The sequence below is a fragment of the Denticeps clupeoides genome, chromosome 14, assembly GCF_900700375.1.
Source record: "Denticeps clupeoides chromosome 14, fDenClu1.1, whole genome shotgun sequence".
Lineage (NCBI taxonomy): Eukaryota > Metazoa > Chordata > Actinopteri > Clupeiformes > Denticipitidae > Denticeps > Denticeps clupeoides.
This window is the reverse complement of record NC_041720.1, coordinates 4,293,864-4,315,634: the sequence shown is the minus strand read 5'-3', so window position 1 is coordinate 4,315,634 and position 21,771 is coordinate 4,293,864. Positions and strand designations below refer to the sequence as shown.

Here is a 21,771-nt window from a genome sequence, read left to right as displayed (position 1 = left end):
CACATACTGTTCTGTGACCCTGTGACCTGAGAGGGTTCAGAGCTACTATTAGGCGGGGCTTAACTCATAGGCATTGGAGACTACCCGGTGTTATAGTTTCAGACAGTGGCCATTGTTTTAATCACTTTTTTATTAATTGCAATATATATATATATATACATACACACACACACACACACACACACACACACACACACACATACATACACACACACACACACACACACACACACACACACATATATATATATATATATATATATATTATAGCATTTTTGGCTTGACTGAAGTTGCTGATAATAACAAGCTTTGGACTCATTGGATCAGTTTCATGTTCGTAGGTAATGTCTGATAGTAGACCAAGAGAGAACTTTAGTGAAATTCGCCATTTAAAAAGTTTTTAGGACTATTTCAATCCACCATTGTGAAACTGAGAGATAGTCTGATTATTCATTAATGGAGAAGCTATCAGGATGGTTTCAAGATCCATTGATCAAACAGGACTTTCCCATCCATAAACGAGTTAAGGAACCGAAAAGAATAAGCAACAACATGACAGTTTTCTTTTCATGGTATTCTGTGTTAAAAGAAAAACATGCGAAAACAGCGCCCACTGTGGCTAGCACCGCCCACAAACGCTGATTGGTGGACGGTGACACACGACCGCCTTCTGCGTGCAATGCGTAATAACGATTGATGGACAGCCCCGCCGGTGCTTGACGCCGATTGGTTCGCAGTGCGGCATGGCCCGCCCACACCGGTGTCCTCAAGCAGCCATTGGGCAGTGGGCGCGTTCGTCGCGCTGGAGCTCCGCCGGCGTTCCCGTGTACCGAGGAGCCGCGGTCCAGACGTCCTGCGCAGGAGAAGCGGCCGAAACGATGCGAATTCCGTAAGTTTCCCGCACTGACAGCGTTTCACGGCGAACCCCGGCGTCGTCCGTCGTTACGGGGATTACCGGGATTACGGCGTAACGTTGCGTTTGTGCGTTTAAAGGTGCAGATCGTCCAAATCCTCAAAACAACAGAGGGGTGAGGTGGGCTGATTGAATGGGCCCACAACGGGTTTGTTTTTGTGCTGTTTTGTTATTGAACTATTTATGTGGAATTTTTTTTCAAATTGCATCATTTTACGCGGTGTGCGCAGCATTTCGTCTGTAAGCGAAATAAAAAGGAAGATCTGTTTACCCATCGTGCATTTGCGGTTGCGTTACGTACGTACGTACGCACGCGCATATCGCACCGAACAAACAAACAAACTAAAAAACATACAAACAACGAGTGGTTGAACAACAGGCACTGCATCCTGCAGAAAAAGGGGATCTGCACGTCCCAGCCTCAGTTTAGTCCAGTGGGCGGACACTCCTGACCTCTGACCTCTGTAGTCTTTTTTTTTTTTTTTTTTTTTGTTCTTTTTTAACGTTGGTTACAGGTGCAGGTGCTCCTGACCAATCAAAGTGCAGCGTGACAGCAGACACCCTTATCCAGTGCGGTTTACAATCTAGTTACAGGGACAGTCCCCCTGGAGACACGCGGGGTTGAGTGGTCGTAGCCTTTGACGCTTGGGCGAGGCCAATCAGCTCTCTGGACCTTGTTGTTGCAGTTGCTGAGTCCCGTCCACATCAGACCGGCCGTCCTCATGCTGGTCTTCTGGTTACTGTGGCTCTCGGTCATGTGATCGCCATGTGGTTCTAAAACCAGACACCCCCCCCCCCCCAATAAGAAGCACATGGCAGCTGCTGACCTGCCTGGCTGACATTGTGACCTCTCTGCCTCCCTCAGCCTGTCCACGTAAAAAAAAAAAAAGCCGAAACTGGTCAGTGATGGAGGGCGCGCGCCATGCGGTGGCCCGGTGGGAGGCTCTAGGGAGCCGTGACGCCAGCTCTCGGGACGGCGCCATGGAGATGATCCGGCAGGAAGTGATGAGGTGTGCAGAGGGGACGGGCGACGCCCCCGGCGGCCACTTGAACGACATGCTTGTGCGGGTTCTAGTGCTGTCCAAGAGATGCCCGCACGCCGACGTCCGGGAGAAATGTGCCCGGCTGCTGCAGAGTGCACAGGTGAGTGTGTGCGTGTGTGTTGGTGAACGGGCCGTAAATATCTAAGACCGTATTTAGGTTCTGTCGCCTGTCAGCGTCCTGAAAGTGTAGGTCAGGTGACCCAGAGGAAGCGCTGGCTCTGCCTCATTGGCCCTGCTGCTGATATAAATAAATGAGTGTGTACAGTGCTATGCAAAAAGTATTAAAATTTCCTTGTTTTCATGAAACTACATGCTACACGTGAAGAGAAACACACTCGGAGCAGCAATACTATGTTGTTCACCATCTCCATGTAGGAGTTGGGAGAGTCCGACACACAGTTCTTCTACCACATCTCTACAAATCAACCTTATTTCCACTTTCACTTCTTAATTCTTTTTTTTACACTTTTTCTAACAACACTTTGAAGTAGTTTCACTACTGCCTTCAGAGTGTGTGTATGAGTGTGGTGAGAGTTGGAGAAAAAGAGTTAAAATTCCCTAAGGGCTTGACCCCTGGCCTGCGAGAGGTCGCTGGGGTCAGATTCGGGCTGAATGGGGCGAGCGCGTTTGAAAGCCGCCCTGGCTAGTGTGTGTTCGAGCGTCCGTGCTGCAGGTCCAGCCTCGCCCGGGGCCACTCGCCGAAAATAAATCCGGGAGCACCTGCGGCGCCCGGGCCCGAGACGAGGTGGGTGCGGGGGAATGTTCTCGACGGTGTCGGTGATTTCCTTCACGCTCCGCAGGAGTCGCTCCTCCTCTGGCGAGTGAACGAGTCGCCGCGTTTCGCCGGCTGCTGCTGTCCGATCGTTGGTCAGTTTCTAGCGGCAACGCCATGCGCCTTTCCTGAGAGTGTGTTAAATAAATAAGATTAATATATATATATATATATATACACACACACACACACACACATCATTCGCTTGTTTCTTTTTGTTCATATTTGTGTTTTTCCTCACTTTCCTGGCAACTGAAGGAAGGATATGATTTGTTTTTTTTTTTTTTTTAAACCCCCATAAGAAAATTCAGAGTGGGAATTTAGTAGAATGTAGTGAAACAGTGGAATGTAGTGAAGGAAAAATGGAAATGACCTTTGGCACAGTAACTTCTCACAGTGCGCGCACACACACACACACACACACACACACACACACACACACACACACACACAAAAGTCTAAATGCGACTTTCTTTAGGCATCTTTTTGATGTTTAGTCATGTTGTGTGTGTGTGTGTGTGTGTGTCAGAGAGTGCTGTTAAGCCTGAGGGTTGTTGATTAAGTAAAGCAGAAAGCTTTTTGTGTGTGTGTGTGTGTGTGTGTTTAGTGTCCTGAACTGATTCCTGAATGGGCAGATCTGGTGTCAGTTCCAGTGCTCATCACTGACTCCATTGCTCTGTGTGTGTGTGTGTGTGTGTGTGTGTGTGTGTGTGTGTAATGTGTGTGTGTAAAAAAAAATATATATATATATATATATATATATTTTTTTTGTCTGAGCGGTCCTCCAATAGCAGGGTCAGTACCGAGACTGGTATGGTCATCCGGCTCTACTGACCGGTATAGTTCACAGCTGGGTGACCGGTGTGACCCACAATAGGGTGCTGGACCGATACACTTCCCACGATAAACAGTACTGCGTATACTGCGTGACGGGCGGTGGCCTTTTCTGGTTTTGGCTGCTTTTGCTGTGCTTCCTGCAGAGGAATTTCTTCGGCATTGTACCCCCCCCGTTCAAGTTTTTGTTCGGCTTTGGAGAAAATCCTCCGATGCGTTTCATGAACCGACAAAACGGGATTAGCTGATTCACAACGAGCCTTCTCTTTTTGATTTTATATTCATGAAGAATGAACTTCAGTTGTCCACTACAGCATTCTTCAGTTCGGGTCTGGACAATTCGGGACTGGTCTCCAGTTCATCCAGTTACTTACTTGAAAAGAAATATAGAATTCAAATTCACGATTTCTTATGTTTTTGAGGGGGAAAAGGGGTGTTCAGATCCTCTCTTTGTTTCTGACACACAGAATTAAATCATAAAGGTAACATGTGTGGGGCGGTCGCCATGACGCTGTTGGCATGGGGGGGGGCACTGCGGCCTGAAATCCGGCAGGAAGTGATGAAGTTAACCGATGTGTGTTTCACAGTCAGGAACTTACCTCCTGTGGCTCTACCCTGGAACAGAAGGGGGCGCCGTCACACAAAACTTCAATCTGCCCTCACAGACTGCAGAAAATCTGCAAAGTTGAAATCTTTGACTTTTAATATCATTTGTTCACCAGTTTCTAGGCGGTAACCGTGGTTTTGAGTAAATTTAACTGTGAAACCGGAACCGTGATGACAACAGGACGATGGGTTTGGTCCGGCGATGGTAGCGGTGGTGGCCTATAAACCAGAAGACCACACTTACTACCATTGTGTCCCTGAGCGAGACACTTAACTTTGACTGCCTCCAGGGGGGACTGTCCCGGTAAGGCGCTCTGGATAAGGGCTCCTGTAGGGGGTGCTGTTGTCCCCAAACACTGAGATCTGAACAGACCAACCACCAGGTGAGAAACGCTGGTGGGTTATCACGCATCTATGACCCAGTTACCCCAGTGCACTGACCACACTGGGGGAAAAAAAAGGAATCAGGTTTCACCACAATTAGCGATTTGATCATTTAGGTTATCTGCAGGTTCTCTGGATGTTGTTTTAGGTTTGTGGTTTTTCGGGGGTTATTTTGGGGCTGTTTTTTTTCCGGGGCATTGTTTAGGCTGGTTTCTGTATGTTGTTACACACACACACACACACATATATGTTTTTTTGGGGGTTTTTTTTCTTTGGTGGGAATGGTTTACAGCCCTCGTCCGTCCAGCACGTGAGGGTCAGCACACGTGCCAACAGCAGCCAGAAACCTACGTCTCATGTCTTACTGAAAAAAGGAAGTGCTGCTGGTCCTCCAACTTCGATCGTGTGTGTGTGTGTGTGTGTGTGTTTGCGCGCGGTTGTGTGAGATCAGCAGAGGAAGATGGAAACCACAACACGGGGTTATGAAAAGGAGACCAAAAATAGAAAGGACACTGCTGAGCAGATGGTGCGAAACAAAATGATAGAAATGCTAAAGGACAAATGCGTGGCTAGAGATGTGGATCGATCAATGAATTGATCGATTTGTTGTTTGTGCTAGAAATGCATCGAGTTTAATGTTTGTTCATGCTTTTCTTTACAGTAGAAAAAAAGAAAGAAGGAAAATTCTACACCCCCCAGTAGCAAAGGCAGGTTATTGCGATGCGTTGTCGTTGATCTAGAGGGATCTAGTTCGCTACTGTCCAAGTGACATTGATTTTCTACTCTGACATATGGAGGTTTAGAACGTTTTACTACCTGGCATTACTTTTGAAAACATATGAAAAAGGAGGGTGGAGTATGGGCACCTCGGATCTTCACGTGGAGGTGTGGATTATGATGTAACGGGACACTGATCGCCACCAGCACTCGCCGCTGGGTCCGATGAAGCTCTAGATTCGGCCAATCAGAGGCTGTCAGTCAACTGGCCACCTTCAGGGAATTGGCGAGCTTGCGACTCGCGGTGGAAGATCGTCTACTTGGCTCGTCCTTCGTTCCTGGGGCATTTGCAAGGCTCTGTTCACATGCAGATTAAGCTCCACCCCCTTTACCTGCCAACGAGGGAACAGCCAACATTCTGGCAGCCATTTTTTTACAAATATGGCTGTAATCAGATGATCTTGTATTAAGGCTCTTGACTGCTTTCTTTAAAATCCATTGTGTTGAGTGCATTGTGTTATTATCTATTAATTTGTCTGTTAATTATCAAATGCATCATGGAGTCAGAAGCCAGAAAAGTGAAAGTGAAGTGATTGTCATTGTGAAACACTATTTATTTACTGTCTATTTAACCATCACCCTTGGTGAGCAGTGGGCAGCTATGACAGGTGCCCGTGGAGCAGTGTGTGAGGACGGTGGTTTGCTCAGTGGCACCTGAGTGGATCGGGATTCGAACCGGCAGCCTTCTGATTTTGGGTCCGTTTCCTTACCAGCTAGGAAACATGTGGAATACGATCAGACTATTTTGAGTTAAAATACGGTATGTTCATCCGACATTGTAAAATTCGGTTTACCAGGGGTAATGGGCATTTCGCGGGTGTGGTTGAAGAATGGTATTCGTTCATTGGTCACCAGTAAATCTGACATTTGCGAATGTCCTCAAGGTGCTACGTCTACAAAAATATCCCCACAAAGTCAGACACGCGTGACCGTCGGTTCTGTTTATAGACCCCATACATGCACAAGCGTGCAAAGCTCAGGCCAGTCGTACCCTGCTGACCTCCTAACCCACCGGTGGCCCTGAGCCAGTGGAGATACCATCACAGATCCCGATCTAACACTCAGACCTGGACCCATTCACAATCTGTATTAGAATACTAGAACAATCACCAACCGGCTTTTAGTACTTTTCAGTTTTGCTTGTGTGTGTGTGTATGTGTGGTTTGGCGGCTGATAGTTTTGTGTGTGTGAGAAAGGGAGAGGGAGATCATAAAATTCCTCCTTCAGGACTGACAGCTCAGGACGGGTGTGGAGAGAAGCAGGGCAGAAAAACAAGGGTCCCGAGCCCCTTCCACACTCCTATTGGCTGAGCAGCAGAGCATGCGCTCGCCGTGATTGGCTGAGGGCCGACACACCTCCAGAACTCCAGAATGTGTTTGTGTCCTGTGTGGAGGGGGGGATGGGGCCGCAATTTCTTGGAGGAGAAACACTGTCGACTTTTTCCGAATCTTCTAGGAACCGGTGGGCGGGGTTCTTTTGGCTTCTTTCGTTTATCTGCTCATCTGGTTTTAATCCAACACACTGCAGGCCAATAAAGTCTGAGTTTGTCATTTTTCCTAGAACGCTGCTGCAGAACCGCCTGCAGGTGTAGCCGTTCCCTACTGAGATGATGGATCCGTTCCTTCAGAATCTCGGCCTAATCTCCGCCGTTTCTGTAACGTTCGCTGCTGCTGCTGTGTGTGCAACTTCCTCTTTAGTTGCAGTTTGATTTTTGTTGTTGAAAAGAAACGCAATTTCAGGAGGCACATTTCTTCACATGTAACACACACGTTACCTATATATATATATATATATATATATATATACACACACACACTTTACTTTACTTTTCTTTATTTGGCAGACGCTTTTATCCAAAGCGACTTACAATGGGAAGACACCAGCAATTCTCGTTCGATTTCTATAGAATATCGAGTATACAAACTAAGAGCCCTGATAAGGCTCAGACTTGTCATTGAAGAGCATGCTCGGAGAGTGTTGGGTGCTAGACTAAGAAAAATTATAATGTATTTATACATTTTGTATTTGTTTGTTCAATGTGTATGCATGTGTATGTGTTAGATTTGTCTGTAATATTTTTGGAACAAGAGGGTTTTCACCTTCTTCTTAAAAGTGGTGATAGTCTCGGCTAGTCGTGTGGAGGAGGGCAGGTTGTTCCACCAGCCAGGGACAACAACGGAGAACAGACATGATTGGAATCGGAGACCCCGTGAAGAAGGAATTTTTAGTCTCCTTTCGTTTGCCGATCTGAGAGAGCGTGTAGGAGTGTATCTAGGTAGTAGTGTGTTGATGTAGGAGGGCGCAGTTCCATTTACAGCCCTGTAGGCAGCATCAAGGATTTGAACTCAATGCGAGCAGCTACCGGGAGCCAGTGGAGGGAGGTAAAATAAGAGGTGTAACATGGGTGTATTTTGGCTGATTGAAAATGAGACGGGCTGCCATATTTTGGATCATCTGGAGTGGTTTTATGGTGACTGCAGAGGCTCCAGCCAGGAGAGAGTTACAGTAGTCGAGTTTGGAGATGACCATTGCCTGGACGAGGAGCTGCGTAGCCTGTTGTGAGAGAAAAGGCCGAATCTTGCGAATGTTGTAGAGAGTCTGGAGATCGCAGCAACATGATGGTTCAAACTCAGTTTGTTATCTATCCAAACTCCAAGGCTTTTTGCAGATGCCGTGGGTGTTAACAATAGCGATCCAATTTGAATTGAAAGGTTTTGCTGAGGAGAATTGTTGCCCGGAAAGATCAGAATCTCGGTTTTGGATAGGTTGAGTTGGAGGTGTCGCTCAGACATCCATGCCGATATGTCTGAGAGGCAGGCCGAAATTTTTGTTGCTATAGTAGCATCTTCTGGTGGGAATGACAGATAGAGCTGGGTGTCATCAGCATAAGAGTGATAGGAGAAGCCATGTGATTGGATGATGTGAGCGAGTGTATATTGAGAATAGAAGGGGGCCAAGGACAGAGCCTTGTGGAACCCCTGTGGTTACCCTAGAGAGGACAGATGTCTCACCTCCCCATGATACCTTGAAGGACCTGTCGTAAAGATAAGAGGTGAACCAATCTAGTACGGTTCCTGTGACTCCTAAATCAGAGAGTGTGGTGAGAAGAATTTCGTGGTTAACACACACACACACACGTAACACGTAACCTTATATATAAACACCCAGCCTGACTACTTTAGGATTAAACACACGCCTGTAAACCAGAAGACCACAAAACCACAAGTTCAAACCCCATTTACTACCATTGTGTCCCTGAGCCAGACCCGTCTCCCGGGTGACTGTCCCCGTAACTACCGATTGTAAGTCACTCTGGATAAAAGCATCTCATAAATGCCATAAAATGTAAATGTAGACCGCTCACCTACAGGAAGTAGCTAAATAAATACTGTGTTTAGCTGTATTTAACTGTATATTTTACTGTATTTAACTGATAAATGTTGTAAATGGAAAAAAAATACAGGAAGTAGCTAGGTGTACGCTAATTTGCATACTCATGACGCAAGGGGTGGTAGTAGCCTAGTGGGTAACACACTCGCCTATGAACCAGAAGACACAGGTTCTAACCCCACTTACTACCATTGTGTCCCAGAGCAAGACACGTAACCCTGAGTGTCTCCAGGGGGGGACTGTCCCTGTAACTACTGATTGTAAGTCGCTCTGGATAAGGGCGTCTGATAAATACTGTAAATGCAATCACGTATTGGTTTCACCTTTTGATCGTTATTATTTGTGTGTGTGTGGCACTTCCTGGACTATTTCAGAGTTACCGTTGGGAAGATGAAAAGCCTTTAATTAGCTTCACGTCGTCTTAAGTTGTTTGCAGTGTATTGTACACGAGTCAATGTGCGGATTTCCCTCCGCGGTGTGTACGCTGGGACGCGAACGGTAGCCTACGCTGAACGGGCCGTGGAAACGGACATTGTCTCCGTTCAGACGCACACCCGTCATTGCGTTACTGGACACGCACCATCACACAAGAAAGGACGTCCAACTTTCTCTCTCACACACACACACACACACACTCACACACACACGGACACAGCTGTGTGTCAGAGCCGTCATTGTTGCTGCTGCCGGGTCTTTCCTGTAAAAACACACAAATGCTGAGGTTGCAGTCAGGCCGTGGGGACTGGATCCAGCCAGAGTGCGTGTGTGCGTGTACCAGGTCAGGAAGTGATAAAGCATAAAATGGGGTGTGTGTGTGGCTGTGTTTAGGGGGTGTGTTATAGGACATGGGTGTGGGTCTGTGTTCCCTTCCTTTTGTCCTCAGCAATGAAACGGACACACACACAGTCTCACCGTGTTACATCATAGGTCAGAACAGATAAAGACCTGAACATGAGCCATGCATTTGCCCTCTGTTTCCCACAATGCTTTGGATGGAAGGTGTGTGTATGTGTGTGTTGTCCATCTGACGAACCGAAACAACACGCGGTTATATAAGACCATTTATTTTTGAAGTCTGATGCTAACGTGTGACATTCTCACTCTGTTAATTTATTGGCTGTGATATTCCTCTTCACCCCCTATCTGTGTGTGTGTGTGTGTGTGTGTGTGTGTGTGTACGCAAGTGCACATGCCTGTTGGTTGGCAGGTAGCCTTCACAGCTGCAGAAAAGCGAGCCTCCTACACAGGCATCACACACACACACACACACACACACACACACACACAAAGAAGCTTGTGTTCATACTGCAGATTGTGAAATTTAGTTCCGTGTCTTTGGATGCTTCATGAAGGAACAGAAGCAACGTTCTGCAGCTTAGAACCATGAGCGGACGGACCTGATGTCTTCCTTTAAAACCTCTCCGCCTGTCCATCTGTCTCACCCACCCACGCACGCATATTCACACACACACACACACACACAGACGCACACACACAATGAACTGAAAGAAGATCTTTGTTTTTGTGTGTTTTGTGCATCTTTAACCACAACAGGCCGGGGGCTCGCCGTTCCCGGCCCGAGGGGCGTGTTCAAGGTGGAACTTGGCTCCTCCCCCTCCCGCTGACTTGTTTTTCCTCGGTTCGGTTTGTGCGGAGAGGAGGACCGCGAGGCAGGGGAGGAGATAAAGGGCCGACGCCCGTGTTTTCCACTCTTGTCTTGGGTCGTTTTTTTTGTTGTTTTTTTTCGTCTGATAAAGGATTGATTATGGTTCTCAGCTGAAGAACCCCGTTATTCACTTTTGCGTGGAACGAGTGTGTGACGAGCAGGAAAACTTGTCCGTTGGCATTCACCCGATGCTCCCCATTGTACACTATTGGTGTGACACTATCAGCACGTAATATAAATCAGAATGCACCATTAGAAATGGGGCGGCTCCGAGAATTCACTATTATTTGCTGAAAACGTGTGCGTTGTGCATTTTATTCATTGTTTGTTTCATGACGTATAGCCCAACTCGCACACGTATGTACGTATCACACGCAGAACCGGCGAGGAAGAGGAGGACAAACGGACCCTTCCCCAGAGAGTCGTGAAGAAGTGGAGCGAGGGAACGGACCGAGACAGACGGATATGGTCGGGCTGGGTTTTTCCGCGTTCTATATCTGGACTTCGTCCCTTTCACAGTTTTTCCTTTAAAAGACCAAACAGACAGGGCCTCTGTTCTGCCTCTTTCTGCCGTGTGTGTGTGTGTGTGTGTGCGCACGTGTGTGTGTACACTGGAAGCTCTCCTGGTTATACATACAACTTTGTTTCCTTCCTGTTTTGCTCTCCAGTTCTATAACTCACCTTTCACCCAGTTCCCTACTGCGCTTCATAAAGCTGCCTGCCTGTGTGTGTGTGTGTGTGTGTGTGTGTGTTTGTGTGTGTGTGCACATGCTATAGTGTGTTGTATGTTGAAAACCACAGATGTTCTGTGGAGCAGATGTGTGTGTGTGTGTGTGTGTGTGTGTGCGCATTGGCATGCACATGCCCTGTTGCTCATCAGAAAAGGGTGTGTGTGTGTGTGTGTGTGTGTGTGTGTGTGTGTGTGTGTGCGCATTGGCATGCACATGCCCTGTTGCTCATCAGAAAAGGGTGTGTGTGTGTGTGTGCGTACTGTGTTTTTGTTGTCTGGTGTTTCAGTGGCCAGAGACTGCGACGGCGGCGCTCCAATTTCCGGCCATGCCGCTCCAACATGGCACCGCGGCGGCCGGTAACAGAAAAGGTGGATGGTGAAATGGGTTTAATTGTTCGCCTTCGACCTCAGTGCAGCAATGCATCCATTCCATTCCAGGAAGGGTCGTGACCTGCAGCTGCTTGTGTTTTTTTTTACTCTGGTGATCTGTGATAAATGATCAGCTTTCACATTTGCTCGGATTTGCTTATGGCGATGCGTCCTTCATGCCGAATAAAATCGCAACGATCACGGTGCAGTTTGCTCATTATTGTTTTGAAGATGAGGACAATGGGGGAGGGGGGGTCGTCTCTGTCCCGACTCCATCTGTTGTCCCATGTGTTGCTCAAACAGGGTGTGTGTGTGTGTGTGTGTGTGTGTGTGTGTGTCATTCTTGGAAAACTGGGATGGGCTCATTGTTACAAAGTTATTTTTTTCCCTAAAACAAACAAATAAAGATTCTGGTCTTTTACCCTCTGGCACCATACTGCACACACGTGTGTGTATGTACACAACTCTCTGTTTCCTCCCCGCTCACAGTTCAGAGTTGTGTGTGTGTGTGTGTGTGTGCGGGCTGCTCTGATTTTGGTGTGTACATGCCATAGATTTTTCTCTGCCAGGAGTGTGTGTGTGTTTAATTTTTAATTTGAAAATTGTACATTTACCAGACGCCCTTATCCAGAGCGACTTACAATCAGTAGTGACAGGGACAGTCCCCTCCTGGAGACACTCAGGTTTAAGTGTCTTGCTCAGGGACACGATGGTAGTAAGTGGGATTTGAACCTGGGTCTTCTGGTTCATAACCGAGTGTGTTAGCCACTAGGCTACTACCACTACCCTACTACCACTAATCAGATTAGTCCAGCCCTGCTAAGGGATACTGCAGAGTGATCTTTCTAGAGTGACAGACTTGTTGAAAAGTGTGTGTGTGTGTGTGTGTCTTGTCTTGTGTGTGTTTAACTCACGGTGACCCAGCAGTTTACTGGTCTGCTGTGTAATGACCCTGCTTGCAGGGTTTTATGGGGTTTTATTACCCAGAATGCCTGTGGCCAGGTGTCTGTGTGTATTTGGCCTTGGTGTTATCAGTGGGCGGAGTCTGCGGTGACCCATCGTCTCTCCTCGGGGCCAATCGCTGCTCCCAGGTTTGATGGACCGACGCGGCCGGACAAATGGGGCGACTCAGCACCTTTCCACACTTTCCTTTTTTTTTTTTTTTTTGGTGGTGGAGACACAAATGAAAAGGCCTCGGGGGGGAAATAGCAGCCAGGCCTTTTCTCCTGTCACCGCGAGGTGAAAATGTGTGTGTGTGTGTGTGTGTGTGTGTGTGAGATTCTTGATTAATTGTCTGTTGGTTCTTAATTAAGTCAGGCTAAACATAGCCAGCGAGGGAGAGTGTGTTTTCTCTCACTCTTTCGAACTGTGTGTGTGTGTGTGCGTGTGCGTGTGTGTGTGTGCGTGTGTGTTGTGACAGCTGCAGGCACAGCTGCTAGAAAAACGTCCCCGGGAAAATGGATTTCCTCACGTGCGGATGGCCAACGCCTTTCCATTGGAAAACTGAACACAGACACAAACTTTTTCCCTTTTTTTTTTTTTTAATAATCGTTTGAAGCCGTGTGTGTGTGTGCGCGTCCATTTGTGTCGATGTGTTTGCCTTTGTTTCTGTAGGGTTGCACCCCTTCCTCTACCTCTTCTCCGGGAAGCGAGCTGAAACTGTGTGTGTGTGTGTGTGTGTGTGTGTGTGTGTGTGTGTGGGTAGAGGGTGGGGGTTATTTCACAGAAATTGTGCCATTTGTGATTAAGCAGGATGGTGAAATTAAGATCTTTTTTTTTTTTTTTTGGTAAAAACTTTCCCCCACCTAATAATTGAAAATTAAGTTATATCTGTCTGAAACCCTGTCACAGCCGATTTGTAATTCCACTATTATTTTTTTACAATCCGCTTATGAACTTCCACTGGCATGGCATGGCCTGGCAATTTATGCATCCCTTGTAATTAATGATAGATTTTTATTAGGTAAAAAAAATAAAGGAAAACACAGAATTTCTACTTCATAATCTGCAAAAGCGTGACTTTTTGTCACTGAACTTTCTAGGAAAGTGCATTAATATCATGTAATGTTTAGGAAATATAACCATGACACATTTGTCATGGCATAATAAACACTACAAAAAAAAAACATCTTGACGCTTTATGATGTTAATTTATGACGAAAAGGGTAAAATGATAGAACAGGTTTGAATGCTTTAGAATGGTCGAACATGTTGTAACTGGGTCGATCGTCCACTTTGTCATCGGTCTTATGAGTCTGCATGCATGCCATTTATTTTAGAGGAAAACCTCCATCTGTACCCGACGGAGCCTAGTCCATCACGTCCTCCTTTATCTCCACGCGTCAAGAAGTGACCGGACTACGAGGGTCGGCTGGTCCAAGACCTCCTCAAATGGATACACTTCATTCAGATCTCGGACGCCTTCCTCCTTCCCCGCCTCAACATCTCTTTTCCATCTCTGCCGTTCATTCGTGCGGCTGCTGTTTTTATCATCGCTGAATCCAGATTATTGACAAGTCCGCGTCCGCTTTGAAAGTAGCTGGTGAAAGAACACGAACTTGAAATCGGTCACTTATGCGACTTTTCATTTTTAAAAATCCTGAATTGCTTTAGTTGCTAATGCAAACCAATGACCGTTGCAAAACATCATGTGTATATGCGTTAACATGAAATATTGCAAACATATTCATCTCCGTAGCAGTCGTTTAACCACATAACACGCATAACACTGAAAGTGAAAGTGAAGTGATTTGTCATTGTGACAGGCTGCGGCACAGCAGTGTGTGGGGACGGTGCTTCGCTCAGTGGCACCTCAGTGGCACCTTGGCGGATCAGGATTCGAACCTGCAACCTTCTGATTACGGGGCCGCTTCCTAACCCGCTAGCCCACGAAGATGGGGGTGAAGATTTTTATAGCTATTTAAAAAACTTTTTGATAACTACGAGTTTTTCCCCGAACGGGTTGAATGACTGAACCTATATGTTCATAAAAAACATAAAAAATTTATGAGAATTGAAAATGTAGTTCACCACTCGTCACACCATGATCTCATGATTCCCCTCCTCATAAATGACATCACAGGATCCAAACATTAATCAACACGCCCCATTAATAAAATAAACCCAGGGATTGAGAAATATACGTCCATGTCCCTTAAATTCGATCCCTTTTCCAAGAAAATATATTATACAAATTATATTATTAACTCAAAATTGAAACTGCTGTTGGTGTGATGGACAATGGGGACAAGCTAAAGTCATCATAATCTTTGGAAAAACACAAATACAAAGGTTGATATGAATGGCATTACAACTTTTATTTCTCTGCCAATTATTAAAAAGCGTGTAATAATTTGACGTGTTCCAGTTCAGATGTAGAACTTACTGAAACGGCAGCTTTTCTGTAGAATCACCCGTGTGTGTGTGTGTGTGTGTGTGTGTGTGTGTGGAACTGGGGGGGTAAATGTCCAGACTGAAATGTGAGAAGAGCCAGAAGAGCGAGTGAAATGGGCCTTCACTGAACGTGAGTGCACTCTCTCTGTGTGTGTGTGTGTGTGTGTGTGTTTGTGTTTATGTGGGATGATGAAGTTGTGTCTGTATCTCACTTTATTTGCGCTTTAGGCTCCATCCCTGTTGCTACATGCAGCCACTTGCCTTCAGGAGAACAAACAGCACCGTGTTACACAATAAATACAAACACACACACACACACACACACACACACACTTGCAGGCTTACATTGTGATCGGGTTCACCACTTCTCATCAACTTGTACACTTTCACTTATTGTTCTAAAGACCTTCTTCTAGAGGAAGTTCCAGGTTGCTGTTCTAGAGGGTTCTAGGCGGTTCTGGGTGGATGCTTGTGCTTTAATTGTGTTGTTTTGCGATGCCGAAGTCAAGTTTCGTCAGTTTGAGCTGTGAACACATCTGAGAAACTTTTTTTTTTTTTTTTTTCTCTCTTCTTTTGTCGGAGGGACGGGTGGGGGTGGGGAGAGGTGATTGGACTCTGGGACTGTTGTTCTGCGCTCTGATTGGCCGACCACTGTTGCTAGGCCTCTGTCATTGTGGTTTGTGTGTTTTTTCTCTCCCTCGTTCTCGGTTCCTCTGCGCGCTGATAGGTCAGGTTGGAACTGGTTTTGAGGGAGAGCAGGACTCCGGCAACGAAAAAAAACAAAAAAACTTTTTCTTTTTTCTTTCTTTCTTTTTTTTTTTTTTTTTTTTTTTTTTCTTGCCGCTGCCGGTCTATGAGAGAACAGAGGAACCGAAGCTGCTGCCGCTTTATCTCCGGTTCTCTCAGCCTCACTTTGCTTTTCTCTTTTTCTTCATGACCTCTCTGCATTCTTCGTTCTTCCTCCTGTCCAGTCCGCGGCCACTTGTCAAAAGGTCGTCGGCTTTCCCGCAGGTTTGGTTCTGGGGCCAAACCGGAATGCAGCGGAGTCTTAAACACGCTCAATATTCCCAGAATCCCATTAGCAGCAGTGCTCGGTGCTCCCTGTTCCGTCTCTCGCTCCGCGTGGGGCTGCAGTTGGAAGAAGACCCAGGGTCGCCGGTTTTTAATGGCTCTCCTGTCTGTAGAATGGAACAGATGAACGATTGGACTGGGACAGAAGGGCAATTCCCATCAGCCCCTGTTCTGGGCCCAGTTCCTAAAGCCTATAACACACTACGCAATTGCTAGTTGATGTGGGGCAGTGGCGCCCTAGCGGCTTAAGGAAGCAGCCCCGTAATCAGAAGTTTGCCGGTTCGAATCCCGATCCGCCAAGGTGCCACAGAGCAAAGCACCGTCCCTGCTCCCCGGGCGCCTGTCATGGCCGCCCACTGCTCACCAAGGGTGATGGTTAATTACAGAGGACAAATTTCACTGTGTGCACCATGTGCAGTGTCTCACAATGACAATCACTTCACTTTCGATTGGCAGTCGGCAATCCTGGTTCAGTTTAAGTGGCAGCCAATGGGAGCGCGGGATGAGGGAACGACTGAAGGACCTCTTTCCGGCATGAATCCACAGGACCCGATAATGAGTCGGGACTTACGCACACCTGAGGCACACCTTTTTTTGAGTGGGTGTAAAGAGAAGTGATTGTCACATGTGATACACTACAGCACAGCACACGGTGCACACAGTGAAATTCGTCCTCTGCATTTAACCCATCACCCTGAGTGAGCAGTGGGCGGCCATGACAGGCGCCCGGGGAGCAGTGTGTGGGGACGGTGCTTTGCTCAGTGGCACCTTGGCGGATCGGGACTCGAACCGGCAACCTGCTGATTACGGGGTGGGGGCTGAAGGTTCGTGAGGCAAACGCTGACCAGTCTCTTCTCTGGGTGCGCCGAGCCGCCGCCCCGGGGCCAGAGTGCTGACGGTGGACTGCGGTGTTTACGGCCGCCACCGTCCCGCCGGAGGTCACACAATGAACCTGCTGAATAGTGTTTAGCGCTTTCGCAGCCGCTGCCAAATCAACAGGCTCCTTTAGCGGCGGCCCGCACCGCCCGGAGTGTTGCGGCACCGCCGCAGGTGCGTGGTCAGTCAGGATGCGACCCCCAACCCCCCCCTCTCGGGACGCGTTCAAGGCTGGCCTCAGCAGGAGGTGGGTGCTCATCTGAGCGAACTCTGTCTGGAGAACCTCTGGAGATCCCATGCTCTCCATCTCATTTATTAAAGAACCTTTAGTTCTGATGCTGTTGTGGTTGACGGGTCCAAGAAAAGCCAGCATGGGGGGGGGCATTCGCCAGGTTGGTCGTCCATGGTTCGAGTTCCACCATAGGGCCTCTCGCGGCGCTTTTTTCCCCTGCTGTTGTTGGCCCCGTCCCCCGCCCCGCTCAGACATGTTTACTTTTCCTCGAACTGCCTGAGGAAAGACTTGGGTTTCCACCCCTCCCAGCTCCCAGCAGCCATAAAAACAACCCCCCTCCCACCGTACCACCACAGCCCGCCTGCCCCTCCTGGCTCCTGGAATCGGAGGCACGGCGAAGAACCGGTGAACAGGCCGGTCGTAACCGCGTTATAGCGCCTTTCGTCGCCGCCGGTTGGTCCGAACCCCTGAAAAGAGGTTCTTCTAAACGGATCCGAAGCGCTCCGCGCTGAGCCCGCCCCCCCGGCGACGCGATTGGCTGGCGGCGGGTTGTTTTCGCGTCTCTGATTGGCCCCGCGCAGCGTCACTCCGGCGGGACGGGCTCTATTTATTCGGTCGGAGGCCGCGGCTCGACGGGACTCTGCTGGAGCTGCCGCGGCCGGAGGGGCTTCGCTTCAGTCGCCGAGCCCGGAGGCGTCTGGGGGGGGGAAACTTTCCGGAACATCGGCGCCGCTGAAGTGAAAACGCTATGCGGCTCGCGGCGGCGGCCACCGGGCCGGAGAAGAAGGCGCCGCTGACGATGTCGGAGCTGTTCAAGATCTGCAGCAACTGCGAGCGCCTCAGCAGGAAGGTGAGCAGAACCGAGCCGAGCCATCGGTACCCGGCGGAACCCTGCTCACCGCGGGCCGGATCGGTTCTTCGTGGTGCTCCGCGCTCCGTCTGCGGATCTTTAAAATACAGCCAACGACACACACAAAAAAACACCCCAACAAAGAACCTCGACACACAAAAGAAGTGCGCGGTATAGACCGAGCTGTTTACCTGTTTGTTTGTTTGTTTGTTTGTTTGTTTGTTTGTTTATAACGTCCTTTGCCGTTGAATACGTTGCGTTCTGTGTCTGAAATGTTCAATGTGGATCTATGTTGGTCCCTCCCACAGGTACCAGCTGAACACACACACACACACTCGTCATGTCGAAATGATGGAAACGTTACATTAACGTAATCGGAACATTCGGCAGTGCATTAAGAACATGCTAACGTCATATCAAGGTCGTGACGCGTTTTTTCGCGACTGTCTGTTGCAGGACGCGGGCGTGAGGGTCCCCAGGCCGCTGGTGAACGGGCCAAGTCGGTTCATCCCGGAGAAAGAGGTGAGGAACCCGCCGGGTGGAGCCGGGGTTGGGCGGAACGTCGCGCGTGTTCTAACGGCAGCGTTCCGCAGGTCAGCGGGCTGGACGGCCAGACGCAGTCGATCTTCGAGGACGCCTTCGCGTCGCTCGGCCGGGTCGACAACGTCTCCATGGTGATGGGGTTCCACCCGCAGTACCTGGAGAGCTTCCTGCGGACGCAGCACTACCTCCTGCAGATGGACGGGCCGCTGTCCCTGCCCTGCCGCCATTACATCGGCATCATGGTGAGACCGCAAGACGCACAATCGCACTTACGCACACACACACACACACTAACCAGGAACCCCATGCCCCCGCCAGGCCGCCGCGAGACACCAGTGCTCGTACCTGGTCAACCTGCACGTCAACGACTTCCTGCAGGTGGGCGGGGACTCCAAGTGGCTGAAGGGGCTGGAGAGCGCGCCGCGGAAGCTGCAGGCCCTCGGCGAGCTGAATAAGCTGCTGGCCCACCGGCCTTGGCTGCTCACCAAGGAACACATGGAGGTACACACACACACACACACACTGCGACACACGCTCTGCACGCAGAAACAGTCGCGCCACGGCTACGCCACATGTTTCGCAACAGCAGCGATGACTTCATCGCTTTTTTTCAGACCGCGGTGTTTTTCACTTTCCTGCTTGTTAAACACCACAAGCAGAACGTGGAATGAGGAAGGAGCTGTAAATGTATTAATTCATGTTCCACGTAAGCGAGTTGTTTACGTTTAAAGTGAAGTGATTGGTCACTTGTGATACGCAGCACACGGTGCGGACAGTGAAATTTGTCCTCTGCATTTAACCCATCACCCTGAGTGAGCAGTGGGCAGCCATGACAGGCGTCCCGGGGAGCAGTGTGTGGGGACGGTGCTTAGCTCAGTGGCACCTTGGCGGATCGGGACTCGAACCGGCAACCTTCTGATTACGGGGCCGCTTCCTTAACCGCTAGGCCGGCACTTCCCACTGCTTGGGGTTATGAAATGGGCGCGATGGGCTTCTGCCGCCTGATTGGCCGGCTGCTGTGCTTTCAGAGCCTGCTGAAGGCGGAGGAGAACAGCTGGTCTCTGGCGGAGGTGATCCACGCCGTGGTGCTGCTGACGCACTACCACTCGCTGGCCTCCTTCACGTTCGGCTGCGGCGTCAGCCCCGAGCTCCACGGCGACGGCGGACACACGTTCAGGGCGCCCTCGCTCAGCGGCTACTGCGTGTGCGACATCGCCAACGGCAACGGCGTCACCGACGACCTGCTGGCCAATCAGCTGGTGTGTGAGAGACCTTGTGCGTTTTCACACGGCTGGAGATATTGACACTTCTAACTCGCGTGTTTGTGTGTGTGTGTGTGTGTGTGTGTAGGCGATGGAGACCAGTGGGGAGGTGGAGGTGCTGATGGAGAGGATGAAGCAGCTGCAGGAGGGCCGTGATGAAGAGGAGGCGAGTCAGGAGGAGATGGCCACACGTTTCGAGAGGGAGAAGACTGAGAGCATGTTGGTCACAACCACAGGTACACAAGCACACCTGCAGGGAAAAACCTTCACACAACGTTAATGTAACATACCAACGTTAGCTTGTGCTGTTTTCGGCGTGATCTGGAAACTCTACGTCCAAAATGCAATTCAGACCCGCGCTTTCCTCCACGCTAACAGAGGACGAGGAGAGTCTGACGTCCAGCGACGTCTCCCGTCACTTTGAGGACCCGAGTTACGGGTATAAAGATTTCTCCCGGAGAGGAGAGCATGTGCCGACCTTCCGAGTGCAGGTGCGCACGCACACACACACAAATACACACACACTCTGCTACCAGGCACGCAGGCGCTCACACACAGTCAGACGGTCCGAACATCAGCGGGTGCGTCTCGCTGCAGGACTACAGTTGGGAGGACCACGGCTACTCGCTGGTGAACCGGCTGTACCCGGACGTCGGGCAGCTGCTGGACGAGAAGTTCCAGATGGCCTACAACCTGACCTACAACACCATGGCAACGCACCAGGGCGTGGACACGACCATGCTGCGCCGTGCCATCTGGAATTACATCCACTGCATGTTTGGCATTAGGTAATGACAAAAAGAAAATAATATTAATATCCAGTATGTTCGCTGAGATTACAGTTTCGTCTGGGTCTAAAATGCTGTGTGTGTGTGTGTGTGTGTGTGTGTGTGTGTGTGTGTGTGTGTGTGTGTGTGTCAGGTATGATGACTACGACTATGGGGAGATAAACGAGCTGCTGGATCGGAATTTTAAGGTTTACATTAAAACCATCGTCTGTAGCCCGGAGAAAACGACAAAGAGGATGTATGAGAGTTTCTGGAGACAATTTCAGCACTCGGAAAAGGTACGAATGAACACACGCGTGCGTGTCGGGGCAGAGGTGTCATCACGAGGGGTGGTAGTAGCCTAGTGGCTAACACACTCGCCTAAGAACCAGAAGACCCGGGTTCGAATCCCACTTACTACCATTGTGTCCCTGAGCAAGACACTTAACCCTAAGTGTCTCCAGGGGGGGACTGTCCCTGTAAATACTTATTGTAAGTCGCTCTGGATAAGGGCGTCTGATAAATGCTGTAAATGTAAAATGTAAAATCACGAGCCGTTTTTGAACACGCTCTCCCGCCTCTCCGCCAGGTGCATGTGAACCTGCTGATGATGGAAGCGCGCATGCAGGCCGAGCTGCTCTACGCCCTGAGAGCCATCACCCGCTACATGACATGAGCCGCTCCGCCACGCGCGGTGTCGCCGTCATCATTGTTGCTCTTGTCGGATAATAGTTAAAAATAAAAAAATAAAAAACTATACAAAAAAAAAAAAAGCCACAAAGAGGAGGAGCAGAACGGACGCTTGCAGCACGTTCTGCACGAACGATACCGGACTGAACGGAGGAGAGGAAAGGAACGTCGTCTGAGCCGCTGCCGATTGGCCGAGTGACGCAGCACTGAACACGATCGCCGGGGGAGGGGAGGAGGTGCGAGGAGAGACCGTTTAAGGAAAAAAAAAAAAGTAAACTCCACCTCTTCAACTCCTGTGCACCCAGAATGCACTAGTGTTTTACTCTCCAGTTATAACATAATTATTATCATTTTTTTTGTATTATGGTTGGAGGTGTGTGTGTGTGTGATTTTGACGCTGTGCCTGACCACAGCAGCGCCCAGCTGCTCATTCTGACCCCAGAATATCACCCATCCCCAGTCACTTGTGTGGATAAGCTAATGAGAGAGAGAGAGAGAGAGAGAACGTCACCGCTGTCTGAGCCCTTCGGTTTTTGTTCGTTTTTGTACGAAAAAAAAAATCTAGACACATCTTAGTTTTTTTTTTTTTTTTTTTTAATAGTA

The 21,771-nt window shown here is 49.0% G+C and overlaps 1 protein-coding gene across 2 annotated transcripts; it reads left to right on the top strand.

Annotated features, from left to right (window-relative positions):
• The first annotated feature begins 1,802 nt into the window (after positions 1-1,802).
• Positions 1,803-21,268, top strand: sesn1 (sestrin 1). Of its 2 annotated transcripts, none has more exons than XM_029002000.1 (10): positions 1,803-2,056; positions 18,363-18,428; positions 18,500-18,691; positions 18,768-18,950; positions 19,478-19,708; positions 19,800-19,947; positions 20,090-20,202; positions 20,309-20,499; positions 20,633-20,777; positions 21,068-21,268. In XM_029002000.1, exons 1-10 carry the CDS (start codon positions 1,820-1,822, stop codon positions 21,152-21,154), a joined length of 1,593 nt encoding a protein of 530 aa, XP_028857833.1. In that variant the 5' UTR covers positions 1,803-1,819; the 3' UTR covers positions 21,155-21,268. The 2 variants fall into 2 exon arrangements, with proteins under 2 accessions (XP_028857833.1, XP_028857834.1); XM_029002001.1 differs by lacking the exon at positions 1,803-2,056 and adding an exon at positions 17,442-17,906.
• Positions 21,269-21,771: the final 503 nt, after the last annotated feature.